The following is a 26,743-nucleotide window of genomic DNA, read 5'->3' as shown; positions in this document are numbered from 1 at the left end:
CTCTGTCAGTCTCTCCTTGGCTTTCACTGGTTACGCTAGTTTGGAAAGGAAAAATCAAACGCAGACACATCCACTGACCGAACCATTAAAACTGTTGAGAAAATGACTTTCTCTGCTCCTGCTTTGAGACTTCGACCCCTATTTTTCAACAATTCAAGCTCTTTCTGCATGAGAAAAAGAGGCCATAAAGTCAACGCTCAACTTTTCCACCGGTCTGTATGTGAAATTATTAAACAATTGCCACAACTTAATAAACAAAAGAAATGGAGGTACCAGGCGATCTAGCACAGGCAAAAAGAGAGTGAAAAAAAATCCCGCTCATTTTAATTGAGCCATGATTTAAGAGTTATAAACGAAAGCAATAGGAAACCAGACCTCCTTTTTTCATGGTGTTTACCCTCTTTAACTCTTTTTATTTCTAGAAAAGTTTCCAAGATTTATGTATTGGATTTGTCTTTGTTTTAATTACTGGCAGTGCTTGAATGCTCTCCTGATGGTGTTTCTGTAATTGAAGGGCAAGACTCACAGCTGGATCCTCTGAGTAGAGGGCTTTAGTGGGGCTGCCTGCATAGCCCGGCCTTGTTTTAATGAGAGCTCCTCTGCCTCTTAAGTGTTTCAGCAGATCGTTCCTCTCTGCCTGTGGGGTACGGCGAAGCTGCGACTACGTCGGTTCACATGCAGTCTCGGCTGAGGACACAGCGCATGACCACGCTAATGGTTATCATCATCTTTTGTTCTGTTATAGCCAGGCATAGTTGTTGCAAATCGGGGTGGTCTGATATGAATATTTGGTCCATTCGAGAGAGAAACAGCTCAGCCTCATAACCACAGTTACACAGAGCTGTCACTGTGCGGTAACATGCTGCTCTACCAGAAAAAAGGGGAGAGGCAGGTCAGCTGGATGCTTCCTGTCAAACATTGCTTAAGAGTAAGAGAAGAAAAAAAGATAGGGAAAAAAAAAAAGGAATGAGAGAACACCGTATAATAAAGATACGCAGAACAGCTAACAGCATTAAGTGAAGGAGCTGGTGAAAAGAATGCAGTCCTTTATTAAGACAGACCGAGACAGAAACCAGTCACAATAAAAACTTCATATTATTTTGACCCAGAAGCCACAAATGAATCGTTTTGCACTTGCTTTTAAATATCATTTACAGTCTATTCACATTCTAGTCCCTGATCTCAGCTGCAGTATGTACGCGTAGGTGAAATGAAAGGAAAAGGGCGTGTGATCAGGGAAACATCCAGGCCGTGGTCCGGTTTGTAGAGGGAGGGTGGATTCAGTCCTCAGGGGGAGCTGGAGCTGCCATGCTGTTGTGACAGAGGAACTGGGGGTGGATTATTACATGGTGATCTGCATGGACTCCAACATCTCTTCCACAGCTTTTACTGAACATTTGTTCTCCTTCTTCCCACGACCAGCAAGCTGAGAGAGAGAGAGGGAGAGAGAGAGAGAGAGAGAGAGAGAGAGAGTAAGATGTAACAGGATTAAAATAAGTACAAAGGATGTAGCCATAAACCTGTTAAGAGAAGCATACCAAATGCTATGCTTTAATCTCTGTTTTGTGACCTCTCTGCCACATACTGACAGTCTAATTATTGAGATAATTGATATAATCAGGATGTGAGGTCAATCATTTTCCATGTCTCTTGACTTGTGTGAGTTAGCAATGTTAAGGGTGAGAAACTGTTACTAAGTAACCCGTACACATCCCTCAGCCTAAGGACTGACTAGTGTTCACAGTGCACCTCTCTCTCTCTCTCTCTCTCTCACGATCAAGGATCTAGGCAGGAAAGCGTATCCACTGTGACTCATCACCAAGACCCTTTGAGCACTCTTCTTAATTGAGAGTGATCACTGTTCTAGACTTCCGGCCCTCCAACCATAAGCACAATAGAGCCATGCGTAATAAGTTAAAGGTCCTGCTCTCCATTAGTCCTCATCAGCAAATCATACTAAAAACAGACAACCGCTGCTTAAGGTACAGAGAGGGGAGAGAGAGAGAGAGAGAGAGAGAGAGAATATGAAGTTTCTTTCCCAAATGGGAGGTTGCCCTGAAACATCTGCCCTGTGTGGAGTAGTGGAATCCTTGGCATGGGAAGAGGAGAGGGGCACTGAAGCATCAAAATCTTCTGAGTGAACTCATTAAGTAAATACAGACAGCGGCCCGTAGAGCACGGCCTAGCACATGGCAGTGCTGTTTCTGGACAAGAGGAGCACAGGCACTGCCTCCTCACAGATAATGAATGTGTCTCTCAGGAAAACCCCATCGCACTTCACCGCGCGTGCGAGCGCACACACACACACACGCACACACACACACACGCACGCAAACACGCTCAGGGTCTTACCAGTAAAATACAGTCAATTTAAAAAAAAGGCTTCTGTAAAGTATGGACATATTTAACGCAACATTTGTGGATTCCATGACTTTTACTTTATCTATTTTGGTATATAATCTGTTCATTACTTGGCAAAAAAGGGGAGTTTTAGGGGGTGTTTATAAGTGATGCAATGCCTACGTCAGCAGTTTCAATGTTCACTACTTCATTCTTTTCATGCGTGTAACTGTAATCACACAAACACACTCACGCTTGGACACATTCTCCCACTGTGGGCTTGGCCAGTGTTTCCATGGTTAATGCATTAGTTTGCGTCCTAGTGAGCAGGGTAATTGCTGTATGACTCACACATGACATTAAAGAGTAAGGGGGTTAGATGATCACCCTGTCAATGAAGGGTCCATTATCCAGAGTCAGCCAATCATCCCGTTGGCTAATCTCCTTTAGGTGAAGACTCCAGTGATAAACGTCAAAAGCCCTCTGTTACGTCCTTATCCATCAATTAGGTTAGTCATACATCGGTTCAATTACAAAACATGAATTCACACACGCAGCGGCTGACCCTGCATTGTGCATGGCAAATGCTGAGTTTTGGTGACTGCTCAAGGAGTAAAGAGAAAGAACAAAAGAAAAAGATGGGCGTTGATAAAGGATATTAGCTCAGAATTCATTTAAACTCAACGTGAAACTGTAACCAATGTTTGACCTCAGTCGGTTACCCACCTCTCCTCCCACGTAAAGGTATGCTAAGCACTGGGTACTCTTCGCTTTAAACGTTAACAACCAACTCGACCGCAACCGTTAATGCTTCCATTAGTCAAACAGTACCACTCAACAGTGACAAGTGATTCAACTCCTCTTCAAAGAGCTCCGTGGGTATTACTCAAAACACCTGACAGACAAACTTGTGGCCTTTTACTTCTTCAAAGCCGTGCACGCGGCATGTCCCACAGGTGGGTGGTGTCACCTCAATGGCTAAGTGCTATGACCTGACAACTCAACCAATCGGAGTGGCCCATTTCCAGAATGTTTTCACTAAGTTCCTAGAAAAGGGAGTGGTATCAGCAGAGTTCTATTAGTTCCAGGAATAAATGGCCTAGAGATGCTACGCTAAACAAGGACCCTATTTTGAGAAACTGGGACATGAAAGACAGGCTCTCAAAATCAGATCATAAGAAGCAGAATTATTGCTGTACAAGATGTGAGGCAGACAAAGATCATGTTTAGCAAGACTAAAAGAATGAATGAGAAAGATTAAAATCTGCTATGGTCGCAAGGGGAATTCCTGACAAAAAACTGCTGAGGCTGTAACATACCACTAGTTCAAGAGTGTGTTCACAGGGTTGAAAAGTTATTTGGGGAGGGGGGGAAGGGGGGGGGGGGGGCAAGCCAGTAAAAGTTTGTTTTCCACCACAGATACTCTCCATTTTGGCTTAAAAAGAGCGAGTTGGCCAAAACGAACTGAATCTCCCTTTAATCCTCTTGAGTGGCTTGGAGTGAGGGTCTGAGCGAGTCGCACTGGTGAGGCAGGACGAGTCACACTTATTTCTGCTGATAAACCAAACACAGACATTTTCATTTCTAAAAAGGCTCTGTCTCTCTCACCCACAGTGACTGACAAGGGGGAGAAAGTGGTGGCGGTGTGGTTGGAAGCCCATAAGGACAGTGGAGAAACCCACCAGGGAACACTGACAGAGGGAGGGGAGGGGAGGGGAGGGGAGGGGGGCAGCTCTGGTTGTATGACAAGTTCCTCTGACCACACAGAGGGCACGCTCTGTCTGTGTGGTGGGACATAAAGCTCAAGTGCCACACTTGCTGAGTAAGAACCCCGTTATTACGCATCTAACTGTCGACATCGAAATGAGCGCTGCACAACAATCTAATGGTGGTTAAGAGCTTTATTAAACGTAAATTTATGCTTGACGTGCTATGGAAAGTGCACAAACGGTTTCGGTGATACCATCTGAGCTGCATTTCAATTTTTCCTCTCTCTCGCTCCTCTTCCCCTTTCCGTCAGTTCCATCTTTCTTTGCGTTTGTGGTAGAGTAGCAACATATTTTCCCCTCTCCCAACTCTTGGCGCCTTCGTTTCACACTACTCTGGATGACTCACACAAGGGAACAGATAGCAGTGCCTTAACATGCCAACACTGAAAACAGCTGTGAAACACAAAGCTGGCCCTGTGGGCTTAAGTCAACATATTAACTGAAACGTGTCCAAATGCATCACGACCATCGCGCTCCGCTCAAGCTGTTAGGCTTCTTCTGCCTCTACGGACTCTGGGAGGTGAGAGCGGTCCGCGCTTCGGCGTAAAGGGGGGTGGGGGGGCGCTGCAAAGAGGCTACAGCGGTGATAAATGACGGTATGACACAAGCTTGTCTGGCTTACTCACCTGATAGGCCCGGTTTATTTGATTGGCGGCCCAAGCGGCATACTTCACATTGTCTTTCTTCACCTTGCCGCTGACTTTGGGGCTGGCAGCGATGTGGCTGGCAGACTGCAAGGATAAGACAACATGAGATGGAGGGATATGGGGAAGAGAGAGAGAGAGAGAGAGATCTGAGAACAGGCCATAAAAGTGTCATTGGGATATATATATAACTACTAGATTCACGTCATCATAGAGGGCTGGCGAATAAGCCTGACGGCAGTAGAGAGCATTTACAAAGGCAGGAAAAAGTGAGTCCGTTAATGGAAGATACGTAAAGCCCTGGGCGTTCCCACCCTGCTGCCCAGGGTCATTTAATGCTCCCTGATTTCTCTGACACCAGAGATAGGCACTGATGACAGGCCAGTATGCAGCCAGCACAGAGCGATATGAATCATGTTTCCCGCCAGGCAGCAGCTCTCCTCAACGCAACCACAAATCCCATGTCTTTACCATGTTATTGCCATCAGTTCCACACAGCAAAGCCCACACTACCCAAGTGGGCAGTATACACAAGCTTTCCACACAGCCTGTGTTGAAAATATAACTACACACCACTACACACCAATCCACCACCTTTTTGGAGTACAGAAAACGGATTGGCTTTTGGATTTTTGTACATGTTTTTCTTTTTTTTTTTTTAACAGCCTCTTCTTGCCTTGCCGAATGTCATTTCAATGAGAGCTTTATAAAAAGATGACTTTGTCAAATCACACTGTTAAGCGTGGCTTTTATGTTACAGGGCTTAACTCACACACTGGTTGACCTGCGCAACCTGTGAGCAGAGCGAAACTCCAGGGTATTCCCTGTGAAGGGGTCTCAGACACACGTAGATTGGTTCTGTGTCAAAAGGAGCATAAGGACATTTTTGAACGTTTTAGAAAGTGTGGCCTAATTAAGGCATCTTCGTAGCACATATTCTAACAGCTCGTTAAAGCATGGCGACTAACTCTATCTGTCATGACTTTTCTGCGTAGGGCTTGGACACTCTAGGCCTATGCGCAGCTATGTGCTGTCACCCAACCCTCAGATGGAGTACACTGTTTGTGTTCCTATGTCAGGAGTCACTTACAAATGATGCATTGGTGTTAATGGACAACTTCCTGTTTAAACAAATAAGGAAGATGAAAGGGTTATTCAGCGCAGATATAAGCCATGCGTTCCACTGGACCGGGCACATATGACAGAGTGCCGCGCAGAGGCTGCCGCCCTCCTCCTTTTTTATTACCTCTGGTTTATTTATCTTCGTCATAAACATGAAAATGTCCTGTAAAAGTCTTGGGGGTTTACGTTACAATGAAAATAAGAGTCAGGGCTTTTCCACCCTGAGGGAAATTGTCGGGGTGGGGGTGGGGTGGGGTGGGGGGGTTGCTTGACATCTGAGTCAGCAGTGACTACCACTGTCTGAGAACACCAGTCACCTCCACCTCCTCCACTACCTCCACCACCCTGCGTGGCAGACCTCCGCCAAACGCAGCATGAACAAGTAGCAGAAAGATGTTTGTTTTCCTTAGCTGTGGCTCAAGGTGCTACTCACCATGTACAGGCCAAACAGGGCCCTCATGTTTCTGTTGTTCAGCTTCAGCGCCTGGGCAAAATACTTCCTGGCTAGTTCCAGATTTTCCAGCCCCCCCTGGGTGTACTTCACCTGCATGACACGTCGGAGAAAATACAAGCATGACATCGGTAATAGGCGTGCGTTAGGCCCACCTGACATCTGAATAAGCACTGCATGACAGTTTGAATAAACATTTCCAATTTAGCACGTAGACAGGCTTGTTCTGACAATACACGGCACCTGGGTTGTGCAGGACTTCTGAGAGTTACGTAACAGACCGCGCATTATAGTTAAAGTGAATGACGGAAAGCCAGACGGATATGTAGCCTACCTCTGCGTACTGTTCACAGTACAGGTGGTTGTGTGGGTTGGTCATCATCAGTTCTTCCAGGCAAAAAGCTGCTTTTGCATAGCTATGGCAAAGTGAAAAACAAACAGTACATTTGAAACGACTTTTCTGGTCCCTCTGGATAAATCAAAATGAGGGGAAAAAAAAAAAAAAATCCACAACTTAATCCAGTTTCCTCTTACACTGTACATGGGTTCGGAAAAGAGTGTGAATTGGTTGAATGATGTAAATTTCTCTTGCTGACAAGTCTTAAAAATGGCCTGCCTATGGTTTCTTATTTTATCAGCCTTTAGAAGGGCTGATGGTAATCATGGCGTTAACATCCATATGGGGAAATGATGGATGTAGGTTTGCATCAGCTGCGGCAAATCTGGCCTACTTTCCCATCTTTGATTTCTTGGAAGCTGATGATGAGAAAAGGGGAGAGAGTGTGAGATCTCGACCACATTTCTAGACACATAGCATCAATCTGTCTGCCTGCTTTCCTCTTAATTCCTGCTTAAACGCTGTTTTGAGGTCACTGTCTGACGCTGGCGCAACTTGCCATTCTCAGATGAGATCACTCTTCTCCGTACGCTGCTGAGGTACTGACCTCATGCTAATCTGCAACCATTTCGTGTCTCACCGAACGTTTTCCCCCTTCGAGAGCTCCAAAAGGACGCTGGCGCTGACGCACGCACAGACTACACATTCTCCCTGACCTTCAAACAAAACAACAAAACAGTTTTCCTGAAAAAAAAAAAAAAAAAAAAAAAACCTTTCCCATAATACTATTTGTTTGGTCATGGTGCAATCAAAACAAGGAGAAGAGCTACTGCCTACAGGCAGAATGTATGCGAGACATGTGGATATGTCTGAGGAGCTAACTGTGGTGCTGATGTCTGAGAGTGCCCAAACCACAGTGTTCTTTAGCTACTGCTAGTGAGCACACTTTCTCAGACCATGCACAGCCCACACGTCAGGCAACACACTGTGCGTGCTCAGGCACATATATCAACTTATTACAACACCTCAAATCCTAAATGCTGCTGGACTTGGAACTCTTCCAAACTAGTTGTGGATGCTAATCTAAAGCAATCTTATTGTTGGTGGAAGGGGGGGGTTGAAAAAGAAAACAGCTCTGACGTAAATACAGGCCATTTGGCGGGTTTAGAGGTCCAATATTATCACGCCAGACGAAATGTAGAGAGTATCAATCTGTTTACGGCACGTTTAAATGACTTCAAAGACTGTGATCATATACGACAGAGAGAGAGAGAGAGAGAGAGAGAGAGAGAGAGAGAGTTGTAGTAGTAGAGAAGGCAGGAATGGGAGAGAGACCAAAAGAAAGCAAGGAAGAGATCAGGCCACTCAGAAGGTTGAGGGCTGGATGCAATTACCACTTCCTCTCTATAAAGACTTTCAGATGTGTTCCTGCCATGGCCCAGGCTGAAGCAGAGCAGAGGGAGAGAGAGCAGGAAATGCAGGCATCAGCTCAAGTCTGAGGAGACAGCAGCCTCCTCTCACTGCCTAATGCGACACACACACGACCTGCTCACAACAACACAACACCTGATTCGCTCTTCCTCAGTCATCTGAGAAAGGCCTTGCCAGATCTCAAAAAGTGCTTTGAACTCTAAAAAGGCTAACGTTAAAAAAAAGAAAAAGACTGACAGCACACTAAAAAGTATGACGGCTGTAAAATCTGATTAGTATGAGCTACAATTATGTGTTTGTCCATGTTCTAAATCGTGATTGGAAGCTGGAGGAATCTCTTCAAGATATTAGGGAGTTGAATTAGGAGATCTGGTGGGGTGTGTGTGTGTGTGTGTGTGTATGTGTGCATGTAAGGTGGAGAGTTTATTTTCCTTTCTCTCTACCCCATAAAGCCTTGTTTTCAATGGCTAGGAAAAGAAAGTGCCACCACCTTCTCCTGGGAACCTCTCTCTCTCTCTGTCTCTCTGACTAGATGCGTGGAAAAGAGAGGTGATAATACCAGGCTAGCCGGAAGAGGAGGGGAAGGGGAAAAAGGGAGTCTGTGACCTAAAATAAAGAAAAGCAAGAAAAAAGAGGAGAGGAAAGAAAGGAGAAATTGACACGCCTGTAGATAGGAGGTTGTCAGAGTGAATGGTGCGATATTAGAAACGTTGGGCTAAGTGCGCAGATAATCCGCTCACCCCTGGATTTCCTCTGGCCACTACAGCAATAAAACCGTCCAGACAAAAACATTAAATATCCAATATGCAGCGCTCCTAGCACACTGCTGCATTCCTGGTGCCATCACACACCAACCGGGGCGACCGCGGGGTCTTCTCCCACACACACACACACAAATCACCCCGTTCCACTCACTATAAGCCCAAAACAATTAAAGAGGGATGGAGACGAAGTGACACAAACAAAATGATTTTCTTACAATGCTCTTGTCTGGCAGACAATCGCCCCTGGCAACAGAGATATCAGCAGGGGGGTGGGCTGAAGGGGAGCTCAGTTTTATCCTAGGAGTATGAGAGGGGGGCTTAAGGATCTAAATCCTATTAAACTCCTACTCCATGTGACAAACAGAGACAAAGCTCCATGCAGACCCCTCGCTGAGATTGGCATTTCACTGGCTCTCTCTCTCTCTCTCTCTCTCTCTCTCTGTGGCCATTTCGCAATCTGTGCGGATCAAGTGGTCATCCACTGAGGCAGAAAGAATGATGGGAATGACCCGGGGGTCAGAGGTGATTGATGTGACAGGCACTTGGCGTCAACAACTTATGAACGTGGCAATGACACATCATGGTGGGAAAAGACATTTCAATTTCAATCTTAACTCCGAGAGAGCGACTGTTCTATTTCATACCCGGGTTACATTTAGTGGAAAGGAAGAACTCTTCCTTGTGGCCTAACGTGAGTTTGGTGAAAGAAACAGTAAATGGGAGAAATGAAACTGTTCAGTGAGACAAAATGACATTACTCGTGTTCGTTGATGTAGAGTTCTGACAGTTCGTGCCACGCCTCCTGGTCTCCGACAAACCTGTAAGAAAGAGTGGCAGTTAGATATTTAAAGACAGGATGGGCTCACAAAAGAGGGGTTAAGGGAAAGGGCTGGGCTCACTCAATCCAATGCAAAACCCCTTTTAATTAAAAAGCTGGTAAGGGAAAGAAAAGGGGGCCTAAATCCCCTTGTAAAACACTCACTGCTCCAGATACTCATTGAGATCGCGGATGGCCTCGCTGCTCTTCCCTTGTGCTCTCAGAATGGAGATCTTGCGCTTCCTTGCTGCCTGTGAATTGACATCAACAGGGGATTAGGCCCTCAGTCCCTCAAGTGTTTGTCAGAGAGAGGGCTGAGTCAAGAGAGGAAGAAAGAGAAGGTATGTATGTATACATGATCATAGTAACCTTGTGTGCTGTGGGAGTATTATGACCTCACACACACATTAACACACACACACACACACACACACACACCCCTGATCCTCCACCCCACTTTCTACAATCCAGCGGAGGATGGAAATTTTAAAAGTGGTTATACAATGCTGCAGGTCACGACCTTTTTAGTGCAAGCGATCTTATGGGAGTGATTTTTTTAACAGGGAGTAATGTCTTCACAAATGATCAATTTTTATAGATCCAAATTTTTCTGAAATAACAGCAGGGTTCTTTGGATGATGACAATATCAGAAAGTACGTCCATTTAGAAGTGTGTTATTACTGATGCAGCGTCCATGTCTTGACTGACATACCAGTGCAGCATCAAAGTTAATGACTTTATCAGAGGAGGACACTTGCAAACTGTGACACATAAATCATAGGTTTCTCTTCAGGACTGGACATTGTCGAGTCAGCCTCACCACGGGGCTCGTTGAGGAGATAAATGATGAGTCATCCCATTTAAGTGCAGAAAATAGCACATTACCCAGAGCCCAGGCCTTCATATGTTCACAGGAGATTCTTAGGCCTAACTTGCATCAGCCTCAAATTGCATTTGTTAGGCTACGTTTTGACGTAAAAGTGACCTTGAGGCAGATTAGATTCTCATCAATTTGAATCCGAAAGTATTACACGCGGACACAACCGTGCCAAGACTGGGTTTTTTTTTTTCGCTTTGTTTTGTCAAGAGCCCTTAGAGTGAGTCTTCTCCCCAGCATCAGCAGTGTGCTCTCCTTGCCACAGAGATTATTTATGGACAGGCACTTGATGAAGTGAGTCTGTCTAACTTCCACACTCTCAACCAAACCCACTGAGCCTGTGCATGAGTCACGTCTGGACGACCATAAATCTGTCATTCTTCTGACACTATAGTCACTCCAAATCAACGTGTATATATATATATACAGACATATATATCACAGCAGGACAGGAGCCTCTCTGACTTTTACATAATGTAAAAATGCCCACATTTGATGCTGTCAAATCCACACCTGAGAAGGTTTTTTTTTTTTATGTGTTGATTTTTATCAGACAGCGAATGCTTTGGATTTATCATTTGTTTAATTTATGGCTCACATTATTCATTGGCCATTCATTTTTTTGAAGAGCCAGTGAAGCGCGCAATGCTGAGCCAAATTTTTCATTGTAAACCACCATTTATTAAAAAGTCTTTGGAGAGGCAACTCTTCTAAAGACTGTAATAACAAAAACTATTTGTGTTTTGTTAAAAAATAAGCATATTGGCATCAACTACATAGAATCAAGCATATATTAATCCATCATGATTCAGTAAATATTACATTTGCTATCATGGGAGCTTTAGATCTGCTACTAGGAAATCTATCACATTTTGAAGTTTAACCTACGCCCTGGCTTACATCCCGAAATATAAAATATAAAATCACAAATATAGTACATAAGCACCAAGTTGATCATACAAAATTGTCTTAAAAAAAAAAAATTTAAAAATGACAAATTGTGAATTGCTCTGCTGATTGTTGTGACATTAGTATGATTAGTCCACTGCCAAAACTCACTCGCCTGAAGGAGCAGCTTTACAGGGAAAAGCTCGACAGAGGTTAGTTGACTGGAAGTTTTTTGCTGCCGGACAGTTTTACAAAGATTAAGTGCTGACGGTTTATATTGAGACCAATGCAAACATTCAGTATAATCACTTTATATCACAATATCAAAACAAGACAGACACTGTTTACCACAAACTATCATATCCTACATGCCACATATTCTGAACAGGTCTGTTCTCACATGATCCTCAGAAATGACAATGTCAATACAGAGCTTAAAAAAGGTTGAAGGGTTGTTGAGTGAGAGAACATTTTTTTCAGCAGCATAGTTTCAAGAATTTATCAGCTAACAAGGGACCAATAGGGGGTGGGGGTGCTGATTTCTTTCCATTTTTCTCATTCTTTCCTTTCCACCCATAAAGCACACATCTCCCCTAGACTGTTGTGTGTGAACCATATTCCGCGGGGAATCAAAGTTATGTGAGATTTCTGAATTTATACTCGCTTCTCAAAATTGCAAACATGTGGATCTTTCCCCTTCCGACACCCATCAGGCCAGTTTGACCATAGGCCATACGCTTACACCACTGGTATCTCCCTTTCTCCCACTTTCACTTCTCAGAACTCACTAGGGACTCACAGGAACATATGGAAGTTGGTCGACCAGAGAATCACACAGCACTTTATTAAACACTGAGCTTTTCCAAACCACTCCCTTCTCTCCCTCTGTCTGTGCAAAGTAATGATCCTGACGAGCGTGCCGGGGAGGCTAAAGCTGCCATTGTCCTGATCCTTTTTTAATTAGCCTTTATGAGAGGCATTCGGACTGAGGCCCGACTGTTTACATCAGCCCTGGCTCCCCATTACAGTGGTTGAAACCATCAGCCTTACAGACTGAATACGGATGAAAAACACCAATCGCTCATCCCGACTGAAGAGTTTACACACTTGTAGTCAATTATCTTTATCCAAATAATAATAGTGGAAAGCATCACGAGAACAGATATTTTTAGGCTCCTTAGTGCTAATTTCTACTGCTACCAGCAGTTTCTCCAAACAGCAAATGATGTTGACAGTAATGTGAAACTGTTGTGTTAGAAAAATACAAACCTACGTGACAAATTATTTTGAATATGCACGTGAATTAAATTAACCAATAAGTGGATTTCAATTATATCAAAAGGAACACTTGGCTCAAGAGTGAGTGAGGACTGCAAGAAATAAGGAGATCCTCCTCAAATGTATTTGAGCTGAATTGTCTACTGTTCGTTCATTGTATACGCTTATTACATGCATTTGACCCAAAATGAAAATTGCTCACCCTGAAATCGACGCAGTCCTATGTCAGCTTCGAAAGAACTTGTTCTTTCAGGACATACTATATTTGTTTAGTCCAACTAAGGAAAAAAACGAAATGTCCAAAATTTCAACAAAATCATAATCAGATTCAAAATAACGATTTCAGTAAGAAAAAAATAAAGGGCATTAATAGTCATCCAGAGAGGGATAAAGAAATAATAGTAATTGCGTAAGCAATGAAGAATTTCACCAGATCATTGCTGTAGGTATTGGAACATAATAAGCCATGGAAGGGCTAAGAGTTCGAACATTTTTTGGACACCACCATGGCAGAGAAACCTTGAACAATTTTTGTTGATTCAACAATTTTGGTTAATGGGTACCACATCTATTTCACAACCTATAATTACAACAGCTCAGTTTTCAATCTCAGCTCCGCGTGCTGGGATGCCTCACAAGTTCTCGCAGTAGTCGCCAATTTTCCGCCATTTTTTTGGCTCGCGCCCGCCCCCCATTCCAAAGAACATGTTAAAAGGCATACTGTCTAGATAAGCATTACTTCAACTAGTATTAACAGACAGGTGACCTAAATGATGTCATCCCCTCCTCTACCACAACCTCCACCACTCTGCCATCTATCCAGCCAAGGAGGGTTGTGATTGTGGGAAAAATATGGTCTGGTCCACATCACACCACAGTTTTATTTTGTTCCATTCCCGCCCACATGTTTAAGGAACGCACAGGATCTGATGGGGAGGTTGCCGGTCACTAGAGATCAGGAAATAGGCTGATCCTATCCGAGGCCATCAGAGAGACTTGGGCAGGGCCGTGATATGTCAGGGCGGTGCCCCGTGTACCTACCCACTGACAAACCATTCCCATGAAAGGGTGAATCCTCTCATCTCTACCATTTCTTAGAGCTCTTACAAACAAGAATAAAAAAAAAAAACCTAACTGACCCTTGGGATCCAAAGAAATAAGTTTGACAGATGTGGCAACTTTAACATATATTTGGAGTCACTCTAAGCCCAGAGTGACTCCAAGAACAGCATTCGACTAATTACTCAGCAAATTTCTCTCAGTAAAAGAAAAGGAAAAGAAAAGAAATATGCTTTAACTCCTCTATTTATTCCTTTTTCTTTTTGTTCTTTAAATTTTGTCCATCCACCAAATGAGTGGACGGTCAGACCATGTCTATTTTATGACCACAAAACCACAAAAACATCTGTATTTGATGGCTCAGCCTTTCAGTAAGTTCACAAAAAAAAAAAAAAATGGACAAGTGTAAGTGATTGAAAATTTTTCTTAACATGCTTGCACATTTTCCACAAAAAATATTCTTACCTGCAGGAAATTCTATAATGGGCTATTATGTTACACCTGATGGTTTCCATTATAGCTTTACGCAGAGTTCATACAGAACACTACGCTTTTTTTCCAGGGACATTTTCAAAATATTTACACGCCTCATTTTTTTCATGTTGCTGTGAATAGTGTTTAACTTGGAAAACACAAGTAAATGGAAAAACAGGTTTCCCTGGGGCTACATATTGTTTTCATACCTTGAATGTAACAGGGGCCAGAGAGATATGATTACCAGATTTTGAAGGATTATTTGACCGCACTGGTTTGATGATAACCATTTGCATTGTCCTCCTCATCCTACCGTTTACACAGTCTTCAGCGCAATAGCAATTTAACAAGGGAAGAGTGAGTGTCTCAGCTGAAGAACAAAAACAAATAGAGCAAATTTTTTGTTTTCAGTAGGAGAGAGACTGATGTGATTTGTGTGTTCCAACAGAAACACACAGTTAAATAAATAATGACCGTAATTATATAATGAATGTGTGTTGAGATGGAGGACAGGCTGTGAATCTTTGTCTAGGATGAAAACGATGACAGTAGTTTAGACAGATTAGAGAGAGAGAGAGAGAGAGAGAGAGAGAAAGAGAGAGAAAGAGAGAGAGAAAGAGAGAGAGAGAGAGAGAGAGAGAGAGAAATATCCAGAAACAGGGGCTTTGTTGACTTTGTCAGCAAAGCCTACATGTGTTTCAAACAGACAGAGGGTGAGATGTAGAATCCTCACATGGTGTCCAAGGAGCAATTGTCTATGCTTCAACTCTAGCACTTCTGCCAGTCCAGAAAAATGTTTTAATATATCTGAGCAAGTCCATGTGTCAGACTAGCACAGGAAACTAGTTGAATATCTTCACCGTAGAGCCAAAACAAATATGGACATGGTTTCCTTTGAAAACTCTTGAAAACATTTATTTTCTTGCATGGCCAAATGTCCTTATGGAAACAATTAACGGCAGGTACAGTTGTGTTTTTGGTATTATGGCAGGAGGTGGGTAGCGGTGAGGAACTGGCTCAACACTGCACAGACTTTGTGTTGTCTACCATTCAATTGAAACTTGATGTAGGCAAACATGAGTACGTGAAAATCGACCACGTGTGTAAGTTTGGTTGAAAAGGTCTGAACATTAAGAATGCTTCAGTAAAAGAGGCCAAATTGCTATCTAATGTGTAATCTATTTGTGAAAATATCCCCCCCCCAAAAAAGGAGAGTACAGTAAGCTTTGCTTATGAAGTCATTTGATGTTAATGGAAGCTGAAGAACAGCAGTCCGATCCGTGTCTTCAAACACCAAGCATTTATTTTTGCTCGAGTTCAATTCGACATGTTTAATACAACAGAGGTCAGTAAATCACTGAGTTTTGTTCCCTCAAACACTTGTCATTGGTGTGGGTGAGAGCCTGATCAGGACTGTGGTTAAGGTCATCAAGGAGAAGGAGAGTTTAAGAAAACAAACTCACACCACTGATACCAGAGCTGTTCTGCAGATTTTAGGCACCAAAACAAATTCTAACCACAAATTGAAAGAGGAGAACAAATGTTTTTTTCTCTTACCGTATTGGTCGGATCCTCTTGTAGTATTGAATCATACAGCTTATTGGCATCCTCGTACCTTGAAAGCCAAAGAGATTGTTTTTTTGATTTTCTGTTTTTTTTTTTTTTTTTGGTGTCACTATCCCGCCAGTCATATGAAACTGAAGTGGTTGGAAAAATCAAACAAAGTTCACGGCAATCAACTTTTTTGTATACAGGGCAACTGGTCTCCATGGTTACAATGAACCGTTCTGTAAATCACTCACACAGCTAGCGATGTGAGCGGCTTGCGCTACTAACATTGAGTACACAGAATAACAAAACAGAGCAAACATCTCAACCTGTTTCTGCAACGACTACCTTTTGCTTTGGTTCACCTTGAAAGAAACCAGCCTGTGCTTGTTTTCATGTATCTGATGCTAGGTAAACAATGCCAAACCAAAAGAATCATTTTTAAACCTAAGCTGAACACAGCCCCTACGAAGTCTGGAGAAGAATCTATATGTTTTAGAACGAAATGAATCATATCGATTCAGACCGCAATTTCCAATCTATAAAAGGAAAGCTCCGCGTACACCTCACCTGTGACGTTGAGTAAGAGCTTAAATAAGAAAACAAGTAACATGTTTTGAAGTGAGTCTGTTTCTTTTTAATCAGAGACAATCTGTATGGCTGACATTTTAGCAGCCAAGGGCCCAGATTTAAGATCAAAACCTGTTTTTGCCCACAATGTGCAACAGAAGCAACTCTGGTTCCTATTATCACTAAGCAGCCCCACTTCCAATGCCACTCCTTCTCTCACATCCACTTTATTACTCAACTGCACACTGGCAGATCTCACATGGCACCAGGCAACCACTCACCAGGCCCTTTCCTCTGCTTTATTTCTCTAGGACTCAAGCATGTTTTCTGTCTGTGTGTGAGTGTGTGTGTGTATGTCTGATGGGAGGAGGGTTCATTTAAGAAGACCGTCTGATGGCAATTAGACCCAAATTTGCAGTTTATTTAATCTGACGGTGTAGCAACAATCACTCTCAATTATCACATGAACTCTGGCATAACTGATGAACAAGTCAAAGATCTGGTAAACAGACCAGTTTTACCTTCGCCGCTGGAATAGATATAAAGTTTGTTGTTACTGAGCGGGAAAAACACAGAGGAAAACAAAGGCTGTAACTACGTGGAAACATTCGTGTTTACAGTTTAGCCAGACGTTTTCTCCCAGCACAGACACAGAACAGCCAGTGGATGAAAAAAAGGAAAACCAGGGACCCCCAGAATAATAGTGGGAGCAACCACTTCCTTCCTGGGAAATCCTCACTCAGGCAAAAGAGCCACAGGACTACTGAGCCCTCAACCAATCATTCCCTCTAACTTAGCCAACAGAGCAGTGGCTTATAAAATAAACAGCGCACCCCCCCCCCCCACCTCCTCCATCCCAACCCACTCTAACCCCCCTCTCACTCATCCCACCACTTACAACCTGCTTACCCCCCCCTAAGCCTCCCCCTATCCAAGGCCATGCAGCTATATTGGTGTTGTGCTGAAGGTCTTACCTTTCCACAGCCTCAAACCGCATGCCCGCTAACCGCTTCACTCTGTGGCTATCTGGAAACTGCCTCTTCAGTTCCTGTAGACAACTCTGCAAGTAACGGAGAGGGCATAAAGAGGTCCAAACACACTCCAGTGAACAATGATGTACTCATGCGACACACAAGGCAGTTGTGGTTTCTGTTTTTCCTCCTAACTCACCACCTGTAATCAAGTGACTGGGCAGAGATTTCCCTATCCCAAATGACTCTGTAATCACTAGCAATTGGTCAAAATCCATGAGATATTTTTAGCCTTTAATGTGTCTTTTTCTTTCTTTTTTTTTTTTTAAGTCAAACCATTCTACACTCGAGTGTGTGAAATAACTGATTTGCCCCAGTTAAAAATCACAAAGCACATTCTGTCAACCCTTTAGTGTTAAATATAACACCTCACTATTCCATGTTCCATGATGAATGATTTGGTAATACAGCTGTGAGGGACGACAGGAAACAAAGTAACTGGTGTGTATAAGAATATACAATGGTACACTGTGAGCACCATCAATTCCCCACTGGGTACAATTTAAAAGAAGGGACAGAATTATATGCTTCCATTTTTCCATTTTGTTCAGTGATGCACTGTTTGTTTTTTTCACACACTCTTGGGGTGAACGGGGTCAGGAAATGTTATCATCCCATCGAATGTCCTGTGCGAAATGGAAAAGTTACGATTTGTGGCTCTGCCCGAGTGACTGTATCAGTAAGCAACACCTCTCTGGTCATGGAAAAGAGACTCTCAACCTGACTGTCTCAGGTTCCACTCTCAGCAAGATTTCATTTTGTTTTGTTTTTGTTTTTCACAGTCCTGTCTTACGAGCTGTTCATAAAAAAAAAAAAAAAAAAAAAAGTCTGATCAATACTTCTCAAGCTCTCCGAAGGGGCAGGGAAAAAAAAACGTCATTGATATTGGTAATCCTATAAAACTGACATCAAGGCTGCGCAAAGTAACTGTGCACTTCAGAAGTCATTTTCTAGAGTCCCAAGTGCCAATCTGCAGCAAATTGTTTTTCCAAAGCACAGACAGAGTGATGTTTTTTGGCCGAATAAAAATCATTTTACACTTGGCAAGCGGGGTGACAAAAATAGTGCTGACTGTGAGCGATGGCTTTAGAGGTGGGTGGGGGTGGGGGGGTAGACTGACTGTAAAAACCTACCGAGGCCAAGTCATCCCGACTGCAGTCCAACGCCGCTATCATCACCTGCTCATAAATAATCCAAACTGAACAGAGGAGACAAAAACAAAAATGCCAGAGTTTAGTGTCCCTTTTATTTCAGCATAGCATCAGAAATGATAAATTAACATATGGGCTCTTTACGCCCCTTTAAACTTAACTGTAACATTTACTGCGCTGGCTCATCTGGAAAAGATAAGTGTAGTCTTTGACATCCATCATCATCAACAAAGCTACAACCAGCTTTCTTTAATCTGCCGGCATGTGAAAGCTGTCCACAGTTACCTCGTGGCAACTTTTCTGGAGATATGTATGTATTTCACACCCAGAAATGCATCTGCGAGTCGACTGTTGATAGCTCATTTCACTTGGCCTGGTAAAAGTCACACTAAACACACAGGACAGGTTTCCTACACGAGAACTGAGACTAGTCTTTGACTAAACTGCATTATGAATAAACAGCTTTTATTGAGAAGTCATTTTGTTCAGAACTAGGTTTATCACTTGTCTGGGAAATCAGCCAATACTGTTTACAGGCTTCAAAACAAAATCAATGTTAAGAGTGAGTAGAGCAGGTAATAATTAAAGACTGACACTGTTAACAATATTTGATAGTACATCTTAAAAAACAGCCTTTTCCATTCAAAGCAACAAGAAAGCCATACATTTCTCCATAATCTCAATACAATCCTATTTTTACAACCCTTTCCTAAAGCTATTTCTGTAATGCAAAAATCTTAAATATGTATATAAGACAGGAACAGAAGCTTAAAAGATGTTATTTAATATTCTGTACTATAATTCATTTTATGCATTTACACAGTCTAATAAAAATCAAATATTTATTGAGAAGCTTTCTAAATCATTCCACTATAACAGTAAAATGCACAGATTCATGGGTTTGGCTAATATATTCAATTAATGGAATTAATGTTCCATGTAGGACAAGTGTGTTTTGACAAGTGTTAACTTGTTAACTGAGAGAGAACAATAAAAACTTACTCAACAAGAACTATGATAGGCCAAAACAAACAAACGCCTGGAGTTTTTCTGGCAATTTTTATGATTCCAAGTCTTGCTTTGATAATTACCATCTTGTTTCACAGCCAATTTAAGAGCTGGTTTCAATAAAACCAAGCTGTGTAAAGTGTTTATTTTGCTCTTCAAAGATTGTATGAATCATAATAATGGCATGAAAAAAAGAAAAGAACAGTTTAGTTAAACATGCCTGATGAGGCATTGATAAAATATGACTCATTCCGACATCCCTGAAAGTGCCGCTGAATTTTTTTACACTGCTATACATGTGCCTTTGGTTACCAGAGTACCAGAATCACCATATTATGCTTAGACTCTCACTCGCACCATAACTACAGATGGTCGTGGAGATGCGCTCTCATCAATGGGGTTTTAATAAATTTTCTAAACACCTTTTCCTAGATGTGAAAAGTAAAGAGGAGGAAACACAACTAAGATCCGCACAAGTGCAAACTGCATGCACATTGTTTCACACTAAATTATCAAAGAGGCCCTGGATAAAAACTGAACTCATAGCACTATGGTTAAAGAGTGTATGCCTCCAGGAACCGGCACATAAAATGCTAGATGCAACCAGGATCATAATACTCGCAGGCACAGCACTGGTTATTTCAAGAATGAATAAAGCACCACAAAGTGTGTCTTAACCTTCATTTTGACGTGCTGCAGTAAAGCTTACCATTTCCTCTGAATTTTCAAGAAACAAAAACACACAGAGACCTGGACGTCAGCGTCAGTATTCACTGAATCTGATTCCAAATATAATGATCCATCTCCTGGACATGAAACCTCGCATTACTCCCATCAAAGCTATGGAACTCCTGGCTACATTCACTCAATCCACTTCAATATTAGCTTACGCAAGGTTCATATCATCTTTACTATATTTAAAAGGTACGTTCGACGCAGCTGAATTCCACAATTAAACCATTCATTAAATCCACTCATGACTGTTGAACTGATCTTTAATATCCTGAAACCCCATTCTGACATTTGGGGCTTTGGTACCTCTGATAGGCGTGACAAGCCCATATCAATCTTTTCATGAGATTTAACAACAGAGAAACCACTAACCAAAGCAGTCTAGACTCAGTCAGGCTGAATCCTCTCTATTGCAGCAGTGTTCCCATATGTTCTGGCTGACTGAGAGTATGCCTTCATTTCCCTTGTAACCCACAGACTTTGTGTATTGATTATGAAGCCAGATCCAGTGATAAGTCTGACTTAAGAGCATCAAAGAAAAGGCCTACATCTTAACCATGTCATTTCCACTGTTGTTATTTATGTTCTACTCTGCACTGGGCTGAACTGGACTGGTGCCGTTTCAATGCTGTCTCCCATTTGCAGTTCATAGAAAGAAGAAAACACTTTCAAAGAAAAAAAAAAAGAAAGAGCTCTGTTTATTATTAAAAAGGGTTACGCAACAGTCGCTTAAGTTTGCCGTGAATTTAGGAACACACTTACTGTCATCTCCAAGTTTTGAAGCATGCTCACATATCAATTCTTCACCAACATCCACGATTTGCTCGCTGTTTCTGTAATTCTCTTCTCTCCACTGCCTAAGTTTGTCACGCATTTCTGTGGAAACATTCATGAGCAATATTATTCTTCCTTCTAAACCAGTGTGGTGTGATTGAACTCCTCAGAGACAAACAGACAACAGGCTACATAATTGAGGCATATCTGTCCAGTGTTAAATCAAGTTGAATTTATCAATAATTAAGTAACTGACTGGTCAACATAGAAAGGTTAGCCTACTTCAAAGTAATAAGAAATTAGACGCCTGTGATGTGTTTCAATCAGCCACAGTTGCCTCCAAGGAAAAAGGTGAGAAACACTGCTGTGGGCAATGTCCACTCGGTGTGTTGAATGTAGTCAAAGAAGTTAAAGAATATAAATATACACCACATGCAAACTACACCGAACTGTGCACATTGACAAGAAATGCCATAAATTCTGTGATGTACAACCAATGACTGTGATTTTGGTAAGGTCATCAGATATAACGCTTGCTGATTTACAGTAGCTAAGTTGCTACGTTGAGAATTTGGTATATCGTAAGTTAGTTGAAAACGGCGATGTTTTCTATTCTTGCATTTGGCGTACTCATATAATAATTACACCATTTGAAACTAAACTGTTAGAAGGCTGATAAACATGTAAGAAAGGGTCTAGCGCTAGTTAGGCTACGATTTGACAATGCTACGTATTGCTATGGTTAAATGAGGCTAAACAACAGTAAAACCTGAGGCAGAAACACCACATTTAGGTCATATTCATATGTAACATAAATTATTTGCAATGTAAATCGAAACATCATTTCAAAAATAAAGCCCGTTCACAAGTGCTGTCATACCATTAGCCAGTGTTCAGGCTATCCGGCTAATTTAACACACTACTAAAAGGTTAGGATACCAAGCACGCTGACAGAAGTTCCCCTTCGCTCGAACAGAACAGAACAATCTGTTATGTGTTATCTGGAACATAGCTATCTTGGTGGCATAACAGATTAATCAAAATGACGTACCAAAATAATATGTCACCCAAATCCTACGATTAACAAGACTGCGGTAACTGGCAGCCAATACTTAAGCTAATCATGGGTGTCGATACGTCTGCACAGAGGCCGTTGCCTTACTTACTGATCTATTTAGATTTATTCGTATCGAGGGTTCGGTATGTTTTAGGTAAGGATACTTTCAATAAACAAAAATAATACAGTGCATACCATGACCAGAAAGCTACTAAACCAAACTGTGATGGTTAGCTATTGTTATTTGGACTAGCATAGCTAGGTTAGCTTAGAAACAAATTCCAAAGCTGCCGATAAACTAGGTTTATTAACTATTGTTAAGCTAGCTGATGTAACAGAGGTTCTTTCCAACTACCAAGCGGTAATATCGTAAAAGGAAAACATGTCGCTCAGATAAACACCAAGCGTTCAATTGAAAATCCTTTACCTTCCCAAGTAACATCGTACAATTCCGAGACCGACGCCATTTTTCTGAGACCAAACTGACAGAATTACGCTGTGACGTAGGTGCACAGAGGTCAAAAAGTGACCAGCGTGGAGGACCAGTGTCAACGAAGAGAGGCAAAAGTGTAGTAAATGTTAATCGCCACCACTTAAATCATGTTCTTTTTCAATGTTGATTTGTTTTCCTTTTTCAGCCACCATTAAAACCTCTCTCTCTCTCTCTCTCTCTCTCTCGTCCATTACGCCCTCATAGGTTGAGCAATAGACACTTTCTTGAAACTTCCAGATTGCAAGCTACGATAAAATTGATGTACTTCGCTATATGAGCACATACTGCATTGTTTGAGAATTTCTGCAGGTTTACTTTTTTTTCAGGGCACTGTGTGCAATTATAATCTCACAAATACAAGTGCACAAGACAGTTATGAAATGTCATCATCTCTTTCACCGATACAAAAAAAAAACATTAACTGAGGTTCATCTTACATGAAGCTCTGGCAATTCGTGGACTTGTTATTTCCATGTCGGCAGATGGCAGTCAGTTGATATGTGGTTGGATTTTTGCTGGAAACCCGAATAGTGCCATGACCACATGAAAACAAGCAAAGACTGGCCTATGGGGTAAAGGGCTTCTCCATCGCTGCCAGAGCAGTGTGTTAAAGGCCGGGGGGGCCCACACGCACAACCTGCATGACAGACCAGATGACAGTGAGGCCTGTCTTAAAGGATGTTTGAGGATGATAGGAGAGGCCTCCTGCTCATAGATTTAATAAGGCTGTCTTTAACCATGTCGGCATGTGATACAGCTGGATCTACAGGAAGTTTAAAAAAGAAGGACCATATGGTCAGTGTTTACCTTGGAGCACTCCTCCTAGTCAGAGATGTCATGATGAGGGGAGATCAATTGCGACCATCTGAAAACCTAAATTGTGCTCCTTGACTGATTCTTACAAAGGTTTCCATGCTTTGGAAACCACTTCACATGTCATGCGGGATAGACATATATTTCCCTTCATATGCATGATCTCAAAAAAACAGAAAGCACGCTGTAAAAACACTATGCAGACATTTTGTTTTGATTTCTGACAGAGGCAATCAGAGTTGGAGATCTCTAAACTGAGCAGTTATGAACCAAAAAATTTAGAGGTAGAGGTGAAGTGCTCTGTGGTTTTTAAACAGCCCTTAATGTTTCCATATATTTTTTTTTTTTTCATCTAACAGTATCTTCCTATTGCAGAATACGAGGAGAGATGCAATTTGCAGCAACATTTTCACCCCAGCCTTTGGAAACCACAGTGTGGTGTTTTGCTCTGAAAAGCTGATTTGGACCATGATCTCATGGGATCACTTTCGTCCTCAGACAAATTGTTCTCTTAGTACACAAGACAGCACACAGCAGCACGCATTGCCTGTTATGATGAAGTTTCTTCCACAGAACTGTATCCTCACTGAAAGAAAGAGAGCAGGAAATTGTCACACAGTCACAATATTTATTTCTTCCTCACCTCTTCTTCCATTTTTCTCTATCACTCTGTTTCTCTCCCTCCATCGCAAGCACGTGGAAAATGCACTCAGAGTGCCAAGGACAATATTAATTTTTCTATCAATTCCCTGATGGTTTCTATTGACAGCACCTGAATGGTTTAGAGCTTAGGACATATGGTTCCCTTGACACTTTGTGTAATAGCATGATTGCTCATGGTGGATCAGTGTATTACCACGTGCACTACATTATGTGATGCTGGATTAGCTTTAATGGCTGTTTTTCCCTCTCATTAAATTCAATTTAAACAAAGTCTCTAACAGCACCTTACACGGGATGATTTCAGTGGCCTCACTGCTCGTGCTATACATGTGCACAGATGTGTTAACACTTGAAAGTAATCTCCAGAAATTATATTTATTAAGGATTAATGGAGAGCCCAGTCAAATAAGATATAAAAAAACTGCTGTACCTCATGAGGCAGCAGGACTGGTGCACTCCTTCATGTATTGCTTTATTATCATCTGCTTATAATTTAGCCCCATAACTCTGTATGTCAGGAAAGATGGTAAAGCTCAACTCTAAATTCAGAGAAGCTGGTCTCTCTTATGTTTCAAGCAGTGTCCTAAACCAATATTTGCTGAAGTTGTGACTGTTGATAAAACAAAGGGCAAACTTTGAAAGAAGAAAACATATTCTAGCATTGTTTTTTGTCTTTTCCGCCCACATCATTAAACTGCTACATGTGCTGGAAAGATGTAGGACCACAATGCGAAAGCACCTCATTAAAGCTGACAGGCTGAATACCTTTTTCCTGTTCTGAATCTACGCTTTTCAGATTTGGGACACCATGCATTAGTCCCAATCTTCAATTGGACTTCATTTCATTCATTAAAACACTTCCTGAACAGAATATGCATCACATGTGGTAGCAATGGAGCATGATATTCAACTCATCAGTGTCACTTAAATCACAAAGAACATTTTAAATCCAGGATTCAGCTTCCACTTGATATCAGGATTGTGTGTATCAATGACCATGAAATGCTCTTTTTCCACATGATTCTGTGCATTTTTCAGTAACAGTATGCTGAGCTGGTACTAAGGTTTAAGGATAATCTCTGTTGCATTTAAATGTGAACATAGTTACTATAACCCAGTAAGAATATCACTGTATTTCATCATGTGGCTTCACTGTCCTGAACTTTATTCTCATTCTTTGAAAGAGAAAAAAGATGTCCATTTGACTGTCCTAAAAATGTATCTCTCCCCATGGATCACCAGAGTTGCTGTATCCGAAGAAGTAGTGGTCTGGCCCCTGACCCTCTGCTATTGTTGCAGTCTCAAGTATGGGAGACCACAAGAGATTACCATGTCTCTTCAGAGTGACTGTGAAATTTTGAATTTTTTTGCAATCCAATCAATTTCCTTAATTATTATGAGAGCAGTTACCATTCTTACAGCTGCCAACAAGCAACAGCAATTGTTCTAAAAATTGGACACTATGTGAATCAGCATAATCAAATCCCACTCTTTTGCAAAAGAACAAGATCTTGGGATATCATATTACACCCTTTTCTTCCAGTAAGAATATCCAGAACCTCAAATTTGACGTATTGATGCACTCCATGCAGTGTCGTGTTTTCAGTTGAAATTCTAGGGGGGGAAATCAGCTTTTTAAGATCTTACTGGATTGGATTGCCAATAGAATGCCAATGGGTTTGGAGTGAACATCATCAGTTTTGGTCGGATATGATTTACTCTGAATTTCAAAATAGACTGTATAAAAATGTTTCATGAAAAAAATACTAAATTAAACAAAAAAACCCTTATTCATCAAAAGATCAGACAAGGAAATATATGTCGCAATACAAACACATATTTCATGCTTACTTTTTGTTGAGCTCCATTTAAGAATAGGTCAACAACAGGCCGCTGTTGTCTTTTTGATTTCTAGTTTGTATCTGTTATGTCAGATATGGTCATTAGCAAATAAAGCTAAGTTTGTGCACCATGTAAGATGTAAATAAACTAACAGCTAATAGTGAGACATTAAATCCTTAGATCTTGAAAAAAACAGCCTGCAAAGGATTCTCCAGGGTGACCCTTATATGTTTATAATACTCTTTGCGCAAGGTTACAATACATATGCTGTGCAGATGTGTGAATGTGCATGGTGCAAAAAAAGAGAAGCTCAATGTGAGTTTGTATTGTTCTCGGCTCCCCTGACTCCATCGATAACCCAAGTCCAATGGCACCAAATACAACAGTGCTGAAGTCAGCAGTGGGCTCAGCATCAGGAGTCTGGGCTGGTGATTTATAACCCAGCACGGCCAGCAAGTGAGGTGATGCATATACAACAGCCGACAAAAAAAAAAAAAAAAAAAAATCATTTGAATTCATAATGCCAGTTTTTGGATCCAGAGTTAATGTTTGACTTTGCAGTATTTAGCACGGAGGCATTCATCTTCAGGAGTTATTGATCTGAATTTTTTCTTTTGTTACATTATTGAAAAAAAAAAGAGGCAGTTAGAGGGATTTTTTTGGCAATGTCATCTGCTCTGGCAGCCCTGGTTTTTGACTGAGAAAGGCAGTGTTTAAGGAAATTATCTTTGTGGAATCCTTGCTTTTCTCTCATTGGCAAGTCAAAGACTATCCTTTTTTTTAATGTTATTTACATGTCATGGTTGCAA

At 41.7% G+C, this 26,743-nt stretch overlaps 1 protein-coding gene across 1 annotated transcript; it reads right to left on the bottom strand.

The window, feature by feature from the left end:
• Positions 1-1,033: 1,033 nt before the first annotated feature.
• emc2 (ER membrane protein complex subunit 2) lies at positions 1,034-22,603 on the bottom strand. The gene is made up of 11 exons (XM_030781405.1): positions 22,551-22,603; positions 21,055-21,168; positions 18,535-18,599; positions 17,345-17,430; positions 15,810-15,867; positions 9,841-9,926; positions 9,617-9,676; positions 6,661-6,742; positions 6,309-6,419; positions 4,736-4,840; positions 1,034-1,426 (listed from the first exon to the last, which is right to left on the bottom strand). Exons 1-11 carry the CDS (start codon positions 22,588-22,590, stop codon positions 1,343-1,345), a joined length of 891 nt encoding a protein of 296 aa, XP_030637265.1. The 5' UTR covers positions 22,591-22,603; the 3' UTR covers positions 1,034-1,342.
• Between the last annotated feature and the right edge of the window lie 4,140 nt (positions 22,604-26,743).

This window comes from Chanos chanos, chromosome 8 (assembly GCF_902362185.1).
Source record: "Chanos chanos chromosome 8, fChaCha1.1, whole genome shotgun sequence".
Classification (NCBI taxonomy): domain Eukaryota; kingdom Metazoa; phylum Chordata; class Actinopteri; order Gonorynchiformes; family Chanidae; genus Chanos; species Chanos chanos.
Note: the sequence above shows the minus strand (reverse complement) of the source record. Positions and strands in the feature narration are given on the sequence as shown.

Bases quoted from the DNA above. Each gene is read 5' to 3' on its own strand.
- emc2 (XM_030781405.1), bottom strand. From the start codon at position 22,590: ATGGCGTCGGTCTCGGAATTGTACGATGTTACTTGGGAAG. The intron at 9,677-9,840 runs GTGAGTGTTTTA...TCTTTCTTACAG, and splicing joins CTCAATGAGTATCTGGAGCA to GTTTGTCGGAGACCAGGAGG. The intron at 4,841-6,308 runs GTGAGTAGCACC...TTATCCTTGCAG, and splicing joins CCCTGTTTGGCCTGTACATG to TCTGCCAGCCACATCGCTGC.